Source organism: Sphaeramia orbicularis, chromosome 19 (assembly GCF_902148855.1).
Source record: "Sphaeramia orbicularis chromosome 19, fSphaOr1.1, whole genome shotgun sequence".
In the NCBI taxonomy this organism is placed as follows: domain Eukaryota; kingdom Metazoa; phylum Chordata; class Actinopteri; order Kurtiformes; family Apogonidae; genus Sphaeramia; species Sphaeramia orbicularis.
In genome coordinates, this window is record NC_043975.1 from 48,516,991 (window position 1) to 48,535,188 (window position 18,198).

The 18,198-nt window shown below is 39.1% G+C and overlaps 1 protein-coding gene across 11 annotated transcripts in view; it reads left to right on the forward strand.

The window, feature by feature from the left end:
- The window catches only part of mrtfab (myocardin related transcription factor Ab), a 73,814-nt gene that overhangs the window by 51,506 nt on the left and 4,110 nt on the right, over positions 1-18,198 (forward strand). For 7 of the 11 annotated variants that reach the window (XM_030122588.1, XM_030122594.1, XM_030122586.1 and 4 more), the window contains 14 exons: positions 990-1,045; positions 3,667-3,742; positions 5,352-5,516; positions 7,537-7,700; positions 7,785-7,928; positions 8,113-8,184; positions 9,577-9,761; positions 10,291-10,462; positions 12,349-12,741; positions 13,039-14,043; positions 15,014-15,220; positions 15,307-15,399; positions 16,914-17,054; positions 17,198-17,287. In XM_030122588.1, the coding sequence (XP_029978448.1) occupies positions 990-1,045; positions 3,667-3,742; positions 5,352-5,516; positions 7,537-7,700; positions 7,785-7,928; positions 8,113-8,184; positions 9,577-9,761; positions 10,291-10,462; positions 12,349-12,741; positions 13,039-14,043; positions 15,014-15,220; positions 15,307-15,399; positions 16,914-17,054; positions 17,198-17,287 (2,963 nt within the window). The remainder of the gene's footprint in view (positions 1-989; positions 1,046-3,666; positions 3,743-5,351; positions 5,517-7,536; positions 7,701-7,784; positions 7,929-8,112; positions 8,185-9,576; positions 9,762-10,290; positions 10,463-12,348; positions 12,742-13,038; positions 14,044-15,013; positions 15,221-15,306; positions 15,400-16,913; positions 17,055-17,197; positions 17,288-18,198) is intronic. The other 4 variants (XM_030122595.1, XM_030122587.1, XM_030122593.1 and 1 more) reach the window with 2 other exon arrangements.

An 18,198-nucleotide genomic window follows, 5' to 3' on the forward strand; every position in this document is an offset into this window, starting at 1 on the left:
TAATTAAACATTTGTTTTAGTGCTTTTTACAAGTAAACATTTATTTTGAAAATACCAGTAATTATTAAATTATTTACTAGTTTTTGTCGTGACTGTAAAAACAAAAATCTCCTATTATGTTTTTTCACATTGAAAGTGAAAATATTACACTGCTCATTCTATTTGGCTTTTAGTAAGTGAGGACACAATTGAATAAGATAATGAGCAAAATATTGAGTAAATATTGACAATGAGCACATGTAATGAAAGCCACAAGCTTTAATCTTCAGTTTTTAATAACTTGCAGTCCACCAGAATTTACACAGAAGATGGGATAAAGGTAAAACCTGGATCTAATGTTTGTGATGATGTTCTTTTACTCATCCTGATATTAACAAATGTCAACCAGATTACTCAAACAATATATTGTCAGAAGGCTAAGAAGCTACCCTGTCTACGTATGTCAGTTAGCTGAACAGATTATAGTCATTTTAATGGTTAAATGTGATGTTAAGTCTAAGCATTTCTTGTTTTCTCTTTTTTTTCCCTCAGCCAAATGTCACCACGTCTCCACTTCTTAAATGTCATTGCAGATTTAAAGTATTCAACACAATCATGCAACTTTGTGACATTTCATAAAGTTCTGAAGTAGTGGTAGCAATAATTTCACAAAAAACATGAATTATCCGTGTGGGTTTCTTCCTCTAAAAATGATTAATTGATCTCTAAACTAAACATCAGTGTAACGAACCAAGTAAATGCAGTGTATTGTTTCCTTTGTAACTCTCCTTTCTCCCAGTATGCAACAGCAGCCCATCAGTCATCAGACTCTGTGGTTCAGAATACCGCTTCTGACCTTCTCGTCCTACAGCCACTTCTCCTTTGAGGCCATCTTCCTCTATGGCCGTTATTTCTCACTTTGTGACTTGCTGAAGCAAACATCACAACTACTGCATCTCCTTATCATTTACCACTGTCTCTCTCATTGTTTTATTTTCCTCTCCATGCAGCACTGAAGAGCCCAGCAGCTTTTCACGAACAGCGGAGGAGTCTGGAGCGAGCAAGGGTGAGTGTGTTTTATACACACAGTTCACTGTTTTCTCAGTTGTGTTTTTATGAAGCCACACTGGATGTAAAATAAATACCAAACATGGGCAGGAATCACAAAGCAAGGCAATGAGCCTGTTCACATGACCATAAAAGTCCAATAACTGGGAGTAATCAGGTAATAGTAGTAATCAGATCTAACGCATTTTCATGCATTTAAAAAATGCGATAATCGAAAAAACCCTGGTTTAGACGCTCCTGTCCAATATCAGATTTCTTTCGGAGTACATACAGGGTGGGGAAGCAAAATTTACAATGAACATTTAGTTGTTTTTTCTCAGCAGGCACTACGTCAATTGTTTTGAAACCAAACATACATTGATGTCATAATCATACCTAACACTATTATCCATACCTTTTCACAAACTTTTGCCCATATGAGTAATCAGGAAAGCAAACGTCAAAGAGTGTGTGATTTGCTGAATGCACTCGTCACACCAAAGGAGATTTCAAAAATAGTTGGAGTGTCCATAAAGACTGTTTATAATGGAAAGAAGAGAATGACTATGAGCAAAACTATTACCAGAAAGTCTGGAAGATACTATTAAAGAAGAATGGGAGAAGTTGTCACCCGAATATTTGAGGAACACTTGCGCAAGTTTCAGGAAGCGTGTGAAGGCAGTTATTGAGAAAGAAGGAGGACACATAGAATAAAAACATTTTCTATTATGTACATTTTCTTGTGGCAAATAAATTCTCATGACTTTCAATAAAGTAAATGGTCATACACTGTCTTTCAATCCCTGCCTCAAAATATTGTAATTTTTGCTTCCCCACCCTGTAGGTATGTAGTGATGGTAGACTTAAACTTCCTGTTATTGTCTTCCACTCATGTTTGACTTTGTAACGGGGTGCTTCTATGAAACTGGTCCTAAAAACAGGACATGGGGGCTAAAAATTCAAACCAGATGTAGACTGGTGTTATGAAGCAAGTTTGGAAGCACTTTGGGTTTATTTTTTAAAAATACATTTTTACTGAGATAAAAGAGAAAGTATTTTTCAGATAAAACACATTTTTATAATTTTTTTTATATTATTTTTTATACAAAACTTTGGATGTAACATTGTAAAAAGGACATGAAAACTATGCACTACTATTTTTTTTTCATGTTTTTATTCTCTCACAGGCACATTTTGGAAATCGAACTAATTATGCAAGGCAGCGTGTTTCACAAAAATGACCGCTATTGCACAATCACTCATGATTTATTTGTGTTTAAATGGGCAGGTTCAGCGTCTGACATGAGTGGGTTACATGCAAAACTTGGAGTGAGACTGAGATTCATGAAAACCCACATGTCTGGATTAGAAAAACCAGTAGGATTGACACATTTAACACAGTGTCTTTATTTATTCTATATAAAACTATTTCAAGCCATGTGTTCCAGATCAAATGCACTGACACCTAGGAAGCTTTTCATCTCCCAGTTTTGGTCCTATTTTTGGCCACAATATTTTATTAGAAATTCATAAATTTTGAGATGGCTCAGAGCAAGAGTATATGTTTTTTTGCATTTATGAGGTCATCATTTGGTACATCCTGAGGGGATACATGTCTAAATTTCTCTTTTATTATTGGGTCTAAAACTCTGGCAAAGTGCCAGGTACCAAAATGAACCCAGTTTCGTAGAAGCACCAACTTCCATTCTGTATGATTTTGATTGTGTTTACTCATGCACAGATGGAAAAGAGTGAAATAAGTCAGATTAACCTGTATACATGCAGAAAACATCAGAGTATTGGGGAGAAATCCAGGTGTGTTAATCTGATTTCTTACAATCATTAACTGCCATTATCTAATAAAACATATCAGGTTATCCCGTTTACATGGTCACTTGAATAATCTGATAACTCCAGAAATCAGATTATGATCAGAGTATTGGTGTGCATAGGAACAGGCTCATTGATACAGTACAATAGGGCTGCACAATAATGGAAAAAACTGACATTGCGATTTTTTTAACCCTGCGATATATATTGCGATATGAAAAAAATACTCAGGAGTATGTAATAGCTGTGTGGTGCCGACGTAAATGGTCAAACAAATTAGTTGTGATACCTCTCGTTGCAGCAACAGGTGCAAGACACTATCGCCACAGAACACGTTTCAATATCATCCTTCTTGTAGCTGAAATAATTCCAGATATCTGACGTTGCTTTTCTTTTTGGCACCGTGGTTTTCTCTTGTTCATTGCTCATTTTTTAATATTGTTACCAGCGAATCACTCCAAACTGATTAAGAGCGACTGTGATCGGTAGATCGCTGTGTGCAGTGTGTGTCAGGTACCCAGGTCGAAATTAGATGAGAACTTGTTGAGTTCATTTGCCTTCTACATTGCAGAACCTGTGATGTGACTATTGTGCACATGTACATGCACATGTACAATGTCGATGCTCAAATGAAATATTGTGCAGCTCTACAGTACAGACTGACTTTTAGATTGATTTCTGTATCACACAGCATACAAAGAGCAGTGTAAAATCAGCGCAACAAACAGGAACAAAACTGAAAGTGAATCACTTGTGGATTATAACAGTTCCTCCACCTGTTGCACTCTCACCTTCACCTTGTGTCTCCAGACCGAGGACTATCTGAAGAGGAAGATTCGGAGTCGTCCTGAACGCTCTGAGCTGGTCAGGATGCACATTCTGGAAGGTGAGGAGTTTTTTGTTGTTGTTGTTTCACTTTTTCTAACAACAAACAGAGCAGTGCTTTAAAAGTCTATAGATGCTTCAAGGAACCACAAAGCAAAGAAACAAGCCAAGCCAATTCCATATGAATTGTTTCTGCATATTTCCTGCTTTGTATCCCCACACGAACAAGCACTGCAAAGGCTCAGTAAACCCTGTAATGAGTGCAGGACGAAGGATCAAACTCATTTACTTTCCAAAACCAGTCGCTGAAAGTAAATGATGAAATACAGAGACACAACATGCATACAAAAATATACATATTCCCATTTAGATAATTCATTGAGTGGTGCTGAGAGTTTCAAAGCCTCTTCACTTAAACCTCCTTTACCTGTGTTTATATGTGCTGGGTTATAATGAGCAGACATTTATCTCTCACCATATTTCTTCAGATGCAAAGAGAAAACGGTTACTATATGACTTATGCAGGCTAAAGTAAATTATGCAACCTTTGTTTTTATGGCAAAGTGTCATCCAAACAATTAGAAACTTCTGACGTGTGTTGAATGAAACCTAGTGTAAAACTGCATGAGATTAATGTAGTAAATCTCATACTGTTTCTGTGCGTAGGGAGGCCAGACTATATGGCCTGTAGAAATAAACAACAGACCTGATGGTGGCCTAAGGCTGGTGCACAGTATTATGTGTGTATAGTACAGTAGTAAGTATATATATACTATATGATGTCCACTTATTCTCCTTCAGAGTAACAACAGTTCAACTAAATAATTAAAAACCTAATATTCCCATGCCATGACTGTGAACAGTGTGTGAGAAATGACAACCACATCTGCGTTTGTTATATATCTAGTTTCAGTCTGGTTTCATGTCTCAGTTTACTCAAGTAGAGCTGCAGCTATCAATTATTTTTGTAACTGATTAATCTATTAATTATTTTCCTCAATTCTATTAGATTATTTGAATAGGCAAAAAAGAAAAACAGTAAAAATGTGAAACAGACATGTATGAAAATGACAAACAACTTGTCCTTTATTCTAGAACCAGCTGAACAACCACCACAAAAAGTATAAAAGTAAAAGCATCTACAAAAATTATCTATTTAAAAATAACAATAACAACAGTATATATAAAAATATCTATAGACATAAACAACAACAAACAAGTCCAATGACTTCTACAAACAATATGCCACTGCAGTCTTCAACGCATTTGGATCCAACTTATAACAACTGAACATGGAACTAACATCCAACTGTATGTTGATCCTGGAATCATGTGTGTCACAGTAAGTGTCTGTGTGAAACACGACAGTGGAACCAATGTTTAGCAGCAGTGACATTAAGGAAACAAAGCTTCGATTCAGAAAAACTGTCATTGGATCATTTTTTTAATCGATTTGAGTCTATTAATGGATTAATCGTTTCAGTAGTAATTATTTCACTTCGCTTTTTGCTAGTAAAAGAGGAGCCGTAGACATCTTTATCTATGATCTTCAGAAAACCAGCTTCCTGTCTTCTCGACATGCTTTATGCTTTACCTGATGGCGTCTTGATTAAAATGGGCTCCTTGGTACTTCCTCTCACATGTCTTGTCTCCTGTTCTGTCGTCCACAGAGACGTCAGCAGAACCGTCCCTACAAGCCAAGCAGCTGCAGCTGAAGCGAGCTCGACTGGCCGACGACCTCAACGACAAGATCTCCCATCGACCGGGTCCCATCGAACTGGTTCACAAGAACATCCTGTCTGTGGCCTGTGGCCCTGTGCAGCAGTCACTGCTGGGTAAATACACACACTCAGAGCGTTGGCGCCGGGACAGGCTCAGTTAATGGCTGTCGAACTTCTTACTGCCTGAATGTTTTTGAAAATAGTTAAATGTCACATAGTTAGGTATGTGCATATTTTGTTGCAGTAAACATTATAAAGCACACACACATTGTAGCCTCTACAGTTACATCACACATAGCCTCACATTCATGTACATACACTGAAATATACTTTGGAAGACCACCTGTGATTACTATTTTATTTTGTTTTGTTTTTTTTTTTTTTTGTAGAGATTAAATTTTCAACATCAGATATTCTATTCTGTGTTGCTTATTGAGAAAATTGGACTATTGCTGAACTTCATGTGTCTATTAAAAAGATTTTTGCCTCACCTTTCAACACAAGAAAATTCCAATGACTTTACAGATCACATTAGAGAAAGTTCTTAACTACTTACAGTGGTCAAGCAATTATTTGCTATGTCATACTCTTATGTATCCAGATTTCCATGTTTATGCAAATATACAGTACATTTCAACATTTCAATACATTAAATTATACTGATGACAGTAAACACTCTTTTCCTGTTTGCATTGAACCAAACCTGCTGATGCATCCAATTTGACAACATTCAGAACACACACCTGCATGATTCATAAGGTCAAGCCAAACACTAGACAAACAAAGTTGCATTAAGACTGAATGGATACCACAGCCTTGAACCTTACTTAATTTACTATGTTTGCGTAATTAATTGAGTCATTCAGTTTTGGGGCGAGTACAGCTATGGAGCTTTTCCCACTGACTTGCTGTTGTATCACTGACTCTTTGTAAATCCATGCAGATATACATTCAGCCTGAATACATCTTTAGCTGGGCATTACGACACCTGGATATCTACTGGTATTTGTGATATGACATGCAGTGTTATGTTTGTGTATAACATTTCTTAAAAGCTACAGGTTGCATCATTGTGGTGGATGTAAGAGAACAAAACAAAACTTCACAACAGCTATGTTTGGACATAGTACTGTTATGAAACCTGGTAGGACATACCATGTTGTATAACTTCTCTAAAGTTAGTCACTTCTGTTAAGCAATCGGCTGTTTGACTCTGACGGTTGGTCAGTTTAGGCGGCTTGTATTGGTGCATGGATAAATAGATAAATGTAACCGCAACATATAAACGGATTAGTCTGTCTGCAGAGCATTACTGTAGGTTAAGGTTAACTTAACCACAGCCTTATAAGGAGAGATGGGAAGATTCAGAGACTTCTCAATTCAAAATATGATAGCTGCCTCTATGTTTAACCCAGAGGTTGAAAAGTCTAAAAGCCTCTTTCATGATACCATCAGATTACCCTTAGAGACCCCTAGTGGCAGAAAATAGTGAAAAAAAGTTAAATTACATTATGAAAATGTAGACGTATACAGTATCCTTTAAAAAAAGTGGAAATATTATCAACAACCTGAAATTTCTTAAGAAAAGTTTGTACAATTTTAACAATATTCTGCCTCAGTTCATCATTTACACATGTACATCACAGCGTACAGATCACAGCAGATCTACAAATACACAAAGCATTTAGTAACGGGCAGAATATTGGTAAAATTGCACTTATTTTTCTTAAGACATTTCATGTTTATGCTGGTTTTTCACCTTTTTTATGAAAGGATAGTTTGTAAATGTCAACATTTTCATGTAATATTCATGTAACTCATCAAATTAAACAATTAAACTCATCTCATTAAACAGTTTCCTGCAAAGGATCAATAAAGTATCTATCTCTATCTCTAAAAAATTTTTTTACACTAAAAGACAAGTATTTGTTGTTGAGATCATATTGGGCTGTATGTAGCCCCTGAACTAAAATAATTTTAATATCTTTGATTGTTAATATCTTCAGTATAATTTTTGCATCCCACAGGCTGGATTGGATCCTTAGGCGGGCTGGTTTTGGCCCATAGGCTGCATGTTTGACACTCCTTGTATAGTCTTACTCATCAACAGGTGAATATTTACATTCATTCCCAGATTCTCCAAAGGGAGCAGGGGGAGAGAGCTCCTCACTGGATGAAGACAGCAGCGATGCACTGTCTCCAGACCAGCTCACAAATCACGACTCCCCCCTGAGCGCCGTCCCTCAGCTGTCGCCCTCAGACACACTCACCCAGAACGGAGACATGTCACCCACACAGGTATCAAGTGAGACTTAAACCACTTTGTCAGAGCTGGTCATGTATTCCCCTTATTCCACACTAACCACAACCTGATCTTTTCAGTTCCTGACACAGCCGCCTCCTCCTCCTCCTCCCCCACCACCACCTCCCCAGGTCAACGGGTCTGATACTTCCCCACTTCCAAAAGGTACAAACGGAACAACGATCACCTCGCCAACCTCCCGGCCCTCTGTGGGACATGTCAAGGTGCGTAACTGCTCTCTAACCGCTGAATTCACCTTTATGGAGTCGACTGTCATGCAGATGCAATTATTTGAAGTCAGCGTGACCTCAATCCTCTATATGTGGAGCAGCTATAAGTGGCCTTCATTTCATCTCTTCATTTCCACACTTCCTCCTGCCTGACCCCATTTCTCACTCTTTGTGTCAGCAGTCTCAGGCTAAGACGGGTTCAGAACGTCCTCCGCAGAGACTCAAGAAGGCCAAAGACAGCAAACCCAAGGTCAGCACGCTCAGTTCTTTTTATTTCAACAAACACTGACACAGGATGGTTAGCTCAGACAGAGTGCAAAGAATATTTCTACACCATAATAGAGTTTAAAGAGATATGTGTCCTTTTAAACAGATTTGTGACAGCAGCGTGGGCCTTAAAAATGAATATGATCAGATTTAAACCAGGGAGTGTAACATTTATGTGTCATCTGAAAAGAAATGCTGAGAAATATTGAAAGTAACTGGTTTTAAATTTCTAGGTAAAGGTCCTGTGGTTTTGTATCAGTTCCCTTAAAATCAGAATAGAAAAGCTGTCCTCTCTGTACATAATTTGAGACGGACGCATACAGAAGCAGTTCCACATTGACGTGGTTTGAGGAATTAATCAGGTTCTGCCACAGTTTTCTCAGAGCGTGAGAATTATTGATGATATAAGTGTATGGTTGAGTGCAAATTTCAGGGACTTCTATGGCAGTGAACAAATCACTTTGATAAAATCAGGTATCAAAATAATACCTCCAATACCTAAGGCAGGGGTCTCCAACCTATGGCTTGGGGCCAAATGTGACCCTTTAACCTCTCTATGGCTCCCTTTGGTTTTCCCAAAAAACACAGGGAACATTTTTGAAATGATCTGAATGAATCATTACTTTTTAACATTGTTGGGGGAATAAAACTGTTCTAGCATTGTCCATCTGGAAAAAATGTGCAGACTATACACAGAGTAAAATCACTTTTTGACAGTTCATCAACCAAAATGTATGTCATGCTATGTTTTTGTTTTTTTTTCACAAATTCAATACAGGATACAAGATAGAAAGTGGAGCTTTTTCTTAAATACACAATGTAATTTTGTTTTGGTAACAGTACATCCCATTAAAGATAGTATAATAAAAATAGTAAAAATCTTGAATGTTTTCTTTATTCTAGTTGCATAATTTCATAAATGCACCAAACATTGTTTTTATTGTGATAGAAAAGCCAAGTTAAACAAACTAATCACAAATAGTCCACAGCAGAGCCACCTCATGGTAAAATGTAGATGGGTTGAAATATTTTTTTCTTTGCTTCAGACAGATTACTTCCCTCTTTTTTGAGTCAAAAATGACTCCTCTATATTATATTATTATTATTATTATTATTATTATTATTATGTTGTTGTTGTTGTTGTTATTATTATTATTGCCGACCGCTGTCCTAAGGTTTACATCTCAGCAGTATATGCAGGATATACAAATAAATTTCATACAGTTTTTATTGATGATATTACATCAACTAACAACTCCAAGTTGTGGTGAATGCGTTTAGTTTATGTGTTCCAAAACTAATGTGGGTAGAAAAAGAATGATTTTTGATGCCAAAGTGTCAAAAAGCCCTCATCTTCCTTTGTCCTGTGGTGAAGGTGAAGAAGCTGAAGTACCACCAGTACATCCCGCCAGACCAGAAGGCAGACAAGGAGCGTCCACCGCAGATGGACTCGTCCTACGCGAAGCTTCTCCATCAGCAGCAGCTCTTCCTGCAGCTGCAGATCCTCAGCCAGCAGCAGCAGCATTACAACTACCACACCATCCTGCCCGCCCCTCCCAAGTGAGTGTCAAGCATGACAGTGTGTGAGGTGTGGAAGCGTGGATGAATGATTGCATGAGCTTTGTGCCAACCCCCAGCCATGTCTGAAGCACCCGCTCTCCCTCCTCCTCCTCTTGTAAAACCACAGGCCTCATTTATGCAAAGTTCATTTGTGCAGAACAGCCTGCAGCCACTTTTTCACTGCCTGTCTGAGTGTCTGTTACCTTTTGTGTTTCTGCTATGGCTTGTTCTTTTTTGAGACGAGAAAGCCAGGAGCTCAGTGAAGAAACATGGTTTGAAAATTTATGAACTGTGGCAAAGCTTCAGTGCGTGATATTGTATTGGCATCATTGGGCAAAAATTCCATCATTACCTTTCAGCGTGTTGTAATTCATGGTCTTAGAGGGGGGTAAGAGACTTTGTGCCTAACCACTAAATTAAACTGAAGAAAAGTAACTTTGAGAAGAAACTCCACCTGTGCTGACTGTGTCTGCTACTGTCTGCTCTGGCACAGATGAAAAGTTACTCATATGTTTTCGGTCTCCCCCAGGCCTCCAAATGAGCAGCCCCCCACCACCAACTCCGGGCCCTCCCCCTCTCGCAGCCTTCCTACGACCGCCACCCCCCCCTCCACTGGGCAGACCGGAACCCTCCGTCAGAGTCAGACTGCAGTGGCAGGAGCCAAGCCGAGCACCCTGCCCTCCAACCTGGACGAGTTCAAAGTAATTTTAAAAAATCACTTTTCTATCTTGTTTGTCTCTTCTACTGCTATGTTAAGTGAATACTGTTTAAATAATGTATGCTTTATTTTATGCATATAGAACAAAAAAATAGATGTGTTTTAAACATATGCAGAGCCAAACCAAAAGTACAAGCATTTTATTTAGAAAGGGATCCTAAAAGTCCACAGCTGTATTTCTAAACCATCACATCTACTACGCTCATTATTATTCCAGTTGTTCAACGTTTCCTGTCACCTGACAAGACACATACAATAATAATAGACAGCAATAAAAATAACTAGAAGCACTCGGAGAGTGCAGACCTCCGCCAAGGCTGATCAGTGGCCCCCCCTGTGGGCCCCCCCTACGCCAAGGAGGTTCTGTTTTTGCCAGGGTTTGTTTGTTTGTTTGTTTGTTTGTTTGTTTGTTTGTCTGTCTGTCTGTCTGTTTGTCTGTCCGTTAGTGTGCAACATAACTCAAAAAGTTATGGACACATTTTGATGAAATTTTCAGGGTTTGTTGGAAATGGGCCCCCCCGTGGGCCCTCCCACCCCCGATCACCACCAAAATTTAATCATTTCTTCCTTATCCCATTTCCAACAAACCCTGAAAATTTCATCAAAATCTGTCCATAACTTTTTGAGTTATGTTGCACACTAACGAACAGACAAACAAACAAACAAACCCTGGCAAAAACATAACCTCCTTGGCGGAGGTAAAAATGTGTCTCTGATGGACTTTTTGTCTGTGCATCTGGTAATCACAGAGTAACTTCACCCCTGTAGTCTGTAGATGTGGTGAAAGTGAAACGTTTCACAGTGCTGTTGTGTCTGCAGTCCAAAAACTGAAGAGACAACAGTATCCCAAAACCAGAGCTCACCAAAAACACATTCTGTAGCACAACTGTTCAACCAACTGTCACACTGTCATGTGACTAATCTGAGAATGTGAGAGGAGAATTTATATTATAGTTTATGTGTTATACGACATGTATCAAGTATGAAATGAAACGTTTGTGGTTGTGAATTGCATTGATTAATCAGTTGACTAAACAAAATAGGAAAGCCTAGACCAAAATTTCAAAGAGTATAAAAAGTCTGTAGAGTCACATTTAAGTTATCTTTGTCACGTTATTTAGGTTTGACAATAGTAGGATATTTAATATGTTTCTAATGGTTGTATTTATTTATGCGATATACGTTCCACTGGATATTTGGCTGCTGATATTCTCATCTGGACAACTGTAGGTGACGCCAGCTTAAAGACAAGAGTTTCTGTGAAATATCTTTAGAAATATCTTTATTGTTGTTTTACGATATAAACTGTAAAAAAAGGTGTCCAGATCTTTTAAAAGTCTTCAATCTTTCCTGTATCCAGGTAAGTCAGTTTTTCCAGTGCAAGGTTACAAGATATTTCTTTAATCCATTGATTAGCTGTGGGTTATTGAACATCTTTCCATTTTAAAGAAATAACATGTTTGGTTTGCAACAAGCAAAAATGTAACATTTCTTTTTCTTCCAGTTACTTGAAACTGCTCAGGGAAGATGTGCAAAATACATAATTTTGCATCCGCAGGGACATCAAATTCCAATAATCTAGAAATTAACTTAAGTTTGTGTGAAGTGCAAACTCTTCTGTTGACTAATGTAATTGATCAAGTGTCTTATGGAAAAATGTACAGATGTAGCAGATACTTCAGTGACAGATCATCAGTTAGTCACATCGTTCTAAACCACTGAAGTCAGATCTGACTGTTAATAACGTCACTACCTTCTGAAACTTCATATTCCTCTGAACTGAATCCTTATCATTTGCTGCCTCAGATCTCTTTCACTGCTGGGTCAGGTCCTGCTGTTTGAGTACTACTCTGGTTTCTCATCCTCCAGGTTGCCGAGTTGAAACAGGAACTGAAATTGCGTGGTTTGACCGTCTCAGGCACCAAAAACGATCTCATTGAGCGGCTCCGAAACTACCAAGAGCAAAATGGGGCCATGACGGCAGCCCTGAAAAATGGCACCTCACACGTGAGCCAGCAGAGCGCAGCCCCCGCCCTGAACACCTCCACATCCGCTACTACTGCAACCACCCCAGACCACCAGTCAACAGAGCCCAGCTTTAAGGTCTCTTTGTCCTCATTGGCTCAAGTGGTGCCAGGGCGGGTGATGCGTTTTGGCAGCACCAGCTCCAGCCCCCCAGTGTCGCCTACGCCATCTGAACGCTCACTGGCCGGGATGAGTCCAGATGAGACCAGCAGTAACGGAGACATGTTTGGAGAGATGGTGAGATGTCATGTGTAAATCTGTTCAATTCTCGTGCATCACAGTAGGGCTGTGACCAAATGTCATATCTTTATTCATTACATATTTCTGTTGAATTCTCAGTTCTGAATGATGACAGTATTCTATGGTCTGTGTTCAAAGCATCATCATTTTTGCTTTCATGTTTTTGTTAATGTGAATGTTGTCCTCCAAGTAAAACACAGTACATATTAAATGGATTGGTCATTTCATAACCAGCTTAACTACTTTAACAGCTAAACAAGACCCATATATGATGGTTCTCTTTCTGTTTTTCAGGTGAGCTCTCCGCTAACTCAGCTCACCCTCCACCCATCTCCTCAGCACCCCTCCGCTCTATCTCCACTCTCCAAGGTTAAAGAGGAAACCCAGAACTCATGCAGCTTCTCAAAGCTTTCATCCACCTTAAGCCAGACCCAGGAATCTCAGTCTGGAGTTGCCATGGACACATCCTCCATGGACAAAGACCAGATGCTCCAGGAGAAGGATAAACAGATTGAGGAGTTGACTAGGATGCTGAGGCAGAAGCAGAGGCTGGTGGAGACGCTCAGGTCCCAGCTGGAGCAGGGGAAGATGGTGGGTGGAGTCGCAGTCAAGAAGGAAGGCAGCGAGAAGAGCAAAACGATACCATCACAGGTGAAAATTCAAACTCTGATAAAGGCCTCGGCCATTCAGCCCCCCACACTCCCCAACGGCATGGTGGTGAAGGTGAAGAAGGAGATGGAGCCTGAGGAAGGGATGGAGGGAGTCACAGAATCCCAGGCTAAGAAAGTGGCCCAGCCCATGCAGTGCTCTCAAGAGACTCTGCTCAGGCTGCAGCAGATTCACAGACTGCAAGTCCAGCAAGCCGAGCAGCACAAGCAGCAGCTGCAGCCCAAACAGCAGCCCGCTCAGGTGCAAAAAGCAGGCGAGACTAAGTCCAACCCCCAGAAACAACAACAGCAAAAGAAAGAAAACCAAATCCTGCTCCATCAGCAGCAGCTGCAGCAGCTCATCATCCAGCAAACTCAACAGAAACAGCTCCAGACCCAGCAGAAGTTAGCTCAGCAGAAACTCAGCCAGCAGAAGCCTGTGCAGCAGAACCAGCTGAAACAAGCCACCCAAGGACAAGTCCAAGCCCAGCAGAAGAACCAGGTTCAGCTGAAGCAGGTTCAGGTACAGATCCAGAACCAGACAGCGGCCAGTCAGAAGCCTGCGGGGAACCAGACTCAGCAAAAGAAACAACAGAAGGCTCAGCAGAGGCAGCAGCAGAAACAACAGACAGCAGCTGTTTCCACACAGCAGGTAAGCAGCCACAGACGCACTAATGCAGGTTACAAAAGGAGCAATCTACTGTATTTATGAACCTAAAAAAACAAAGAATGGTTCACATGAGGCATAGGGCTGCGTATAGGATACAGGCCTGACAGGGGCTATTCAGGATATTTCAACACTGTAAGACAAGTTTTTTAGGTAAATTATTAAGAAATGGAAGTTTCTTTGCCTTTGGCTAAAAAAAATCAGTTTTTACAACATCATACTAGTTCATACTGCTTTAATTTAGCAGTTACATAAGTGAGTGAAATGACAAAACATTAAGTCACTCATTTAATGATTATATATCTAATTTACAGCACAATCTCTAGTTTTTTGAAGGACATAAAGTACTGTCTACTGCACTGAAAACTCCACAGATTTTACAGAAGAAAATATATAAAAAGGTAATGTGGCTAATGTTGATATTGATAAGGTTAATGTGCAGTTAGAACACTGTCAGTAGCTCTGTTCTCCTGACCCTGATATGATTTTATTTGTCTTTTTCCATTGTCAGACTTCAGCACATATCTCCACTTTTGTATGTGTTGTTTCAAATTAATAACATTCTGCAGTCATGTACCGACTGTGTAATTCACTGTTTCATTAAGTTCTGAAGTAGCAGCAAAATAAATGATGCTGCTGTCTGAGTGGGGAATTAGCCTTGGCCTAGATATGTAAAAAGAGTGAGCAGAAAAAACACCAGTGCCGTGTTTTTGAGAGTCAGTGAAGTATGATGTGTTGATATTTTCAAATAAAAAGGCGCATACAGTCAACATAAAGACAACAAAGCGTTTAAAAAACATCAAACATAACGCAGCAGCTAAAACTGGTGTGAACAAATGTAAAGGTTTCACTTTCAGCATATGTTTGGCTTCAGGATCAGCAGAGTTAAGCTTGTGCACGGTGACATTCAACAACATTTAAAATGAGAATCCATGTGGTGTTTGTCTGTCTTCAGGTGACCCCGGTCTTCATAAACCAGCAGAATGGGACCCAGATCCACACTCAGGCCATTTCATTAGACCTCTTAAAGGCCAACGGTGCCCCGACACTGGTCACCGACAGCAACGGCAACCACTACCTAATCGCTCTGACCAGTCACACCACAGACGGACAGAACCGAGTGTCCTCATTGGCCAAAACCAATGGACGTATTACGCTGCAGGTACAGTACAGCGGCTGGTCGTTCACACTCGGTCATGTCAGAGTTATCCTCTTCAGGTAAACAGTTGTCTTTGTCTACGTTCACAGAGATTGCAGTCAACTCCAAGTAAACTCCCCAGCAGTGACAGCCAGTCAAAAGAGCAGCCAGAGGCGGAGCCTGCCAGTCAGCCAATCAAAAAGGTACAGCCATCAGTCAGTGTTTGTGATCATGAAACTGAAGGAACTGATGTTTAAACCCAGTCATGAACCTATTTCCACTATCCACTTTAAGGTTATTTATGCAAAAGTTCTGTTCTACTTGGAACATTTCAGTTTATTGTTAGACCTTATGGTTTGATTGTCCAGATTTTTCTATCTATCTATCTATCTATCTATCTATCTATCTATCTATCTATCTATCTATCTATCTATCTATCTATCTATCTATCTATCTGTCTGTCTGTCTGTCTGTCTGTCTGTCTGTCTGTCTGTCTGTCTGTCTGTCTGTCTGTCTGTCTTGTTGCAATTTTCAATGGAAATTGTTGCAGTTTTCAATGATGTACATGAATTAACCTGTTAACTGATGTACAGTGTATTAGGGCTGGGTCAGTAGGTCAGTATCGATGTCTGTTAAATCTGTATTTCTTTCAAGATTTTGGCCGTGTTTGAAATTTGAAACTAGATGGTTATTTGTGGTCGTGTTCTTAGTCAGTGTTTCAGCTGAGAGTAAATGGACTTCATTCATATGTTGGCTTAAGGTCAAAAACTACACAATAAAATAAGAAACTTGGATAAAACAACATTGTAAAGAACATTTTACCAGTGATAAAGATTATGTAATGCATGCAATAAAAAGCAGAAACATGAGCTAAATCTAGAGGACTCCGAGTAAAACAGGTTGAAATTAAACATTTATAACAAACATAACTTCCACTACAGGAACAGACGTATTGAATCAATTAATCCAGTTGTCAGTGGCAGATGAGGCTGATGTTTTCAATTATCTTAGCTTCACAAGTTGTTTGATGGGAAAGAACATTGCAGTAATATTTGTAATGTTCCCAGAAAAAGTGCAGAGTCATAGAAACTAAAACAGTTAACTTAAGTGATTCAAAAATAACTTTTACAGTCTGTCACCATTAAACTGTAAAAACAGCCTGGAGCTAAGAATAAGCTGGACTGTTTGTGTGTAACCTCCTTCCACCACCAGGTGTCACCACAGACACAATTTATATTCAACCAGCCAGACTTGAGGTTCAGTAGAAGTCAAACACCATGACTGGACTAAAACAGACAGATGTTAAAGGATCGTAACTGCTGATGCAGAATAAGAACACTCCAAACAGGAAGATCAACTCTGTCTCTGTGAATATTAAACTATATGCATATATTTATACATACTGTGCATACTATAATATTAAAATATAATATATTAAGCTGCTTTTTCTTCTTCTTCTTCTTATTATTATTATTATTACTACTACTACTACATTGCCACTTGTTTCTACTAGAACTTTCCAATGTGCAATTGTAATTTTTCTTGACTGTCTTTTATAGTTATTGTATTGCTTTTTTCTTGTGATGTATCTTGTGTGTTTATTTGGTGTTGTGCTGCTATTGGAACTTCACTTTCCTCAAATTCAGTCTAACCTAATCTAATCTAATCTAACCTAATCTAATCTAATCTAATCTAATCTAATGTCGTCTTCTCTCAGGGACAGAAGGCGGGGCTACACCTGGACACCAATGGCGTCCCACAGCCCAGCCTGTCCGTCACAGCTCCACCCAACCTGCAGCCTTTCTTTGATGACATGTCTGACAGCGAAAGCCAAAGCAGCATAATCTCATCTCTCAAGGTAACACCCCCCACCCCCCGTCTAACTCGTCAAAGTCAGTGTCATCGTTTTGATGTTTCTCCACGCAGTCCAAACATCACTGACCCTTTTCTCTCTTTCCGTTCTTCTCTCTCTTTCACCTCCTCATCACTCCATCCGGTCAGAGAGAGGTGTGTCCTCCGTACGACCGGCACACCCTGTTCACCCCTCCCTCTCCCAAACCCAACACCTCCCTCTCTACTCAATGCTCCAAAGTATGTCTTCCAGCATGTCTTCTCAACCCCCCCCCCCCCCCCCATGCATTTGTCAGTCCCTCGTCTTCTACTTCTTCACTTTCCCTCTTTAGATCCTCACACTCAGCTCTGTGATGCTTTTACTGCATTTAGTCCAAAACTGGAACAAAATAACATCTTGTGGTTGCACTGGTGTTTGGTTGCATTTGTTTTGTTGCTGAGTTGCTTGTCTTATACTTTCTAAAATTGTGTCTTGTTCTTACTAGAGCTGCAACTAATGACTATTTCAATAGTCGACTAGGAATCAGCTGCTGTAACAACTAGCCAACTTGTTTATATTTAATGCAGCAATAAAATACATTTTCTTTCCTTTAAAAAGAACATTGTGTACATAACAGTTAGAATCCATAACAAAGTTTGTTAAACAAATATTCAATTCAATATTCAGCAAATATTGCAGCAGTAATAAAATCCTTTTTCCCCTTAAACAAAAGTGCATTTTGTGTAAAACATATATAATGCATAACATTACATTTTATTTTAGGGTTGATGATGATGATGAAATTCTTTATTCAGTCATAATGTAACACAACCACTGTCAACATTACAAACATTACCAACAGGTTAGTGACTGAAAAGGTACAGGCAAAAGCATAATGCTTATATTAATGCCTGTCCTACATAACAAATTAAGCTACATCAGCGTTCATTATAGGAAAAAGAAAAAAACAAAAATGCAAACAAACAAGCAAACACATAAAGAAGTGAAACTAAACTAGAAAAACAAAACATAACCAACCAAATTAATGGTAATTTAATGTAGTGTAGAAAATAAATTATTTACTTTTTAATCATTAGATCTTAACAATTGTAACCTTTTAAAAAATTATGTCACTAACGACTAAATTTGCCGTCAACTATTTGTCAATCCA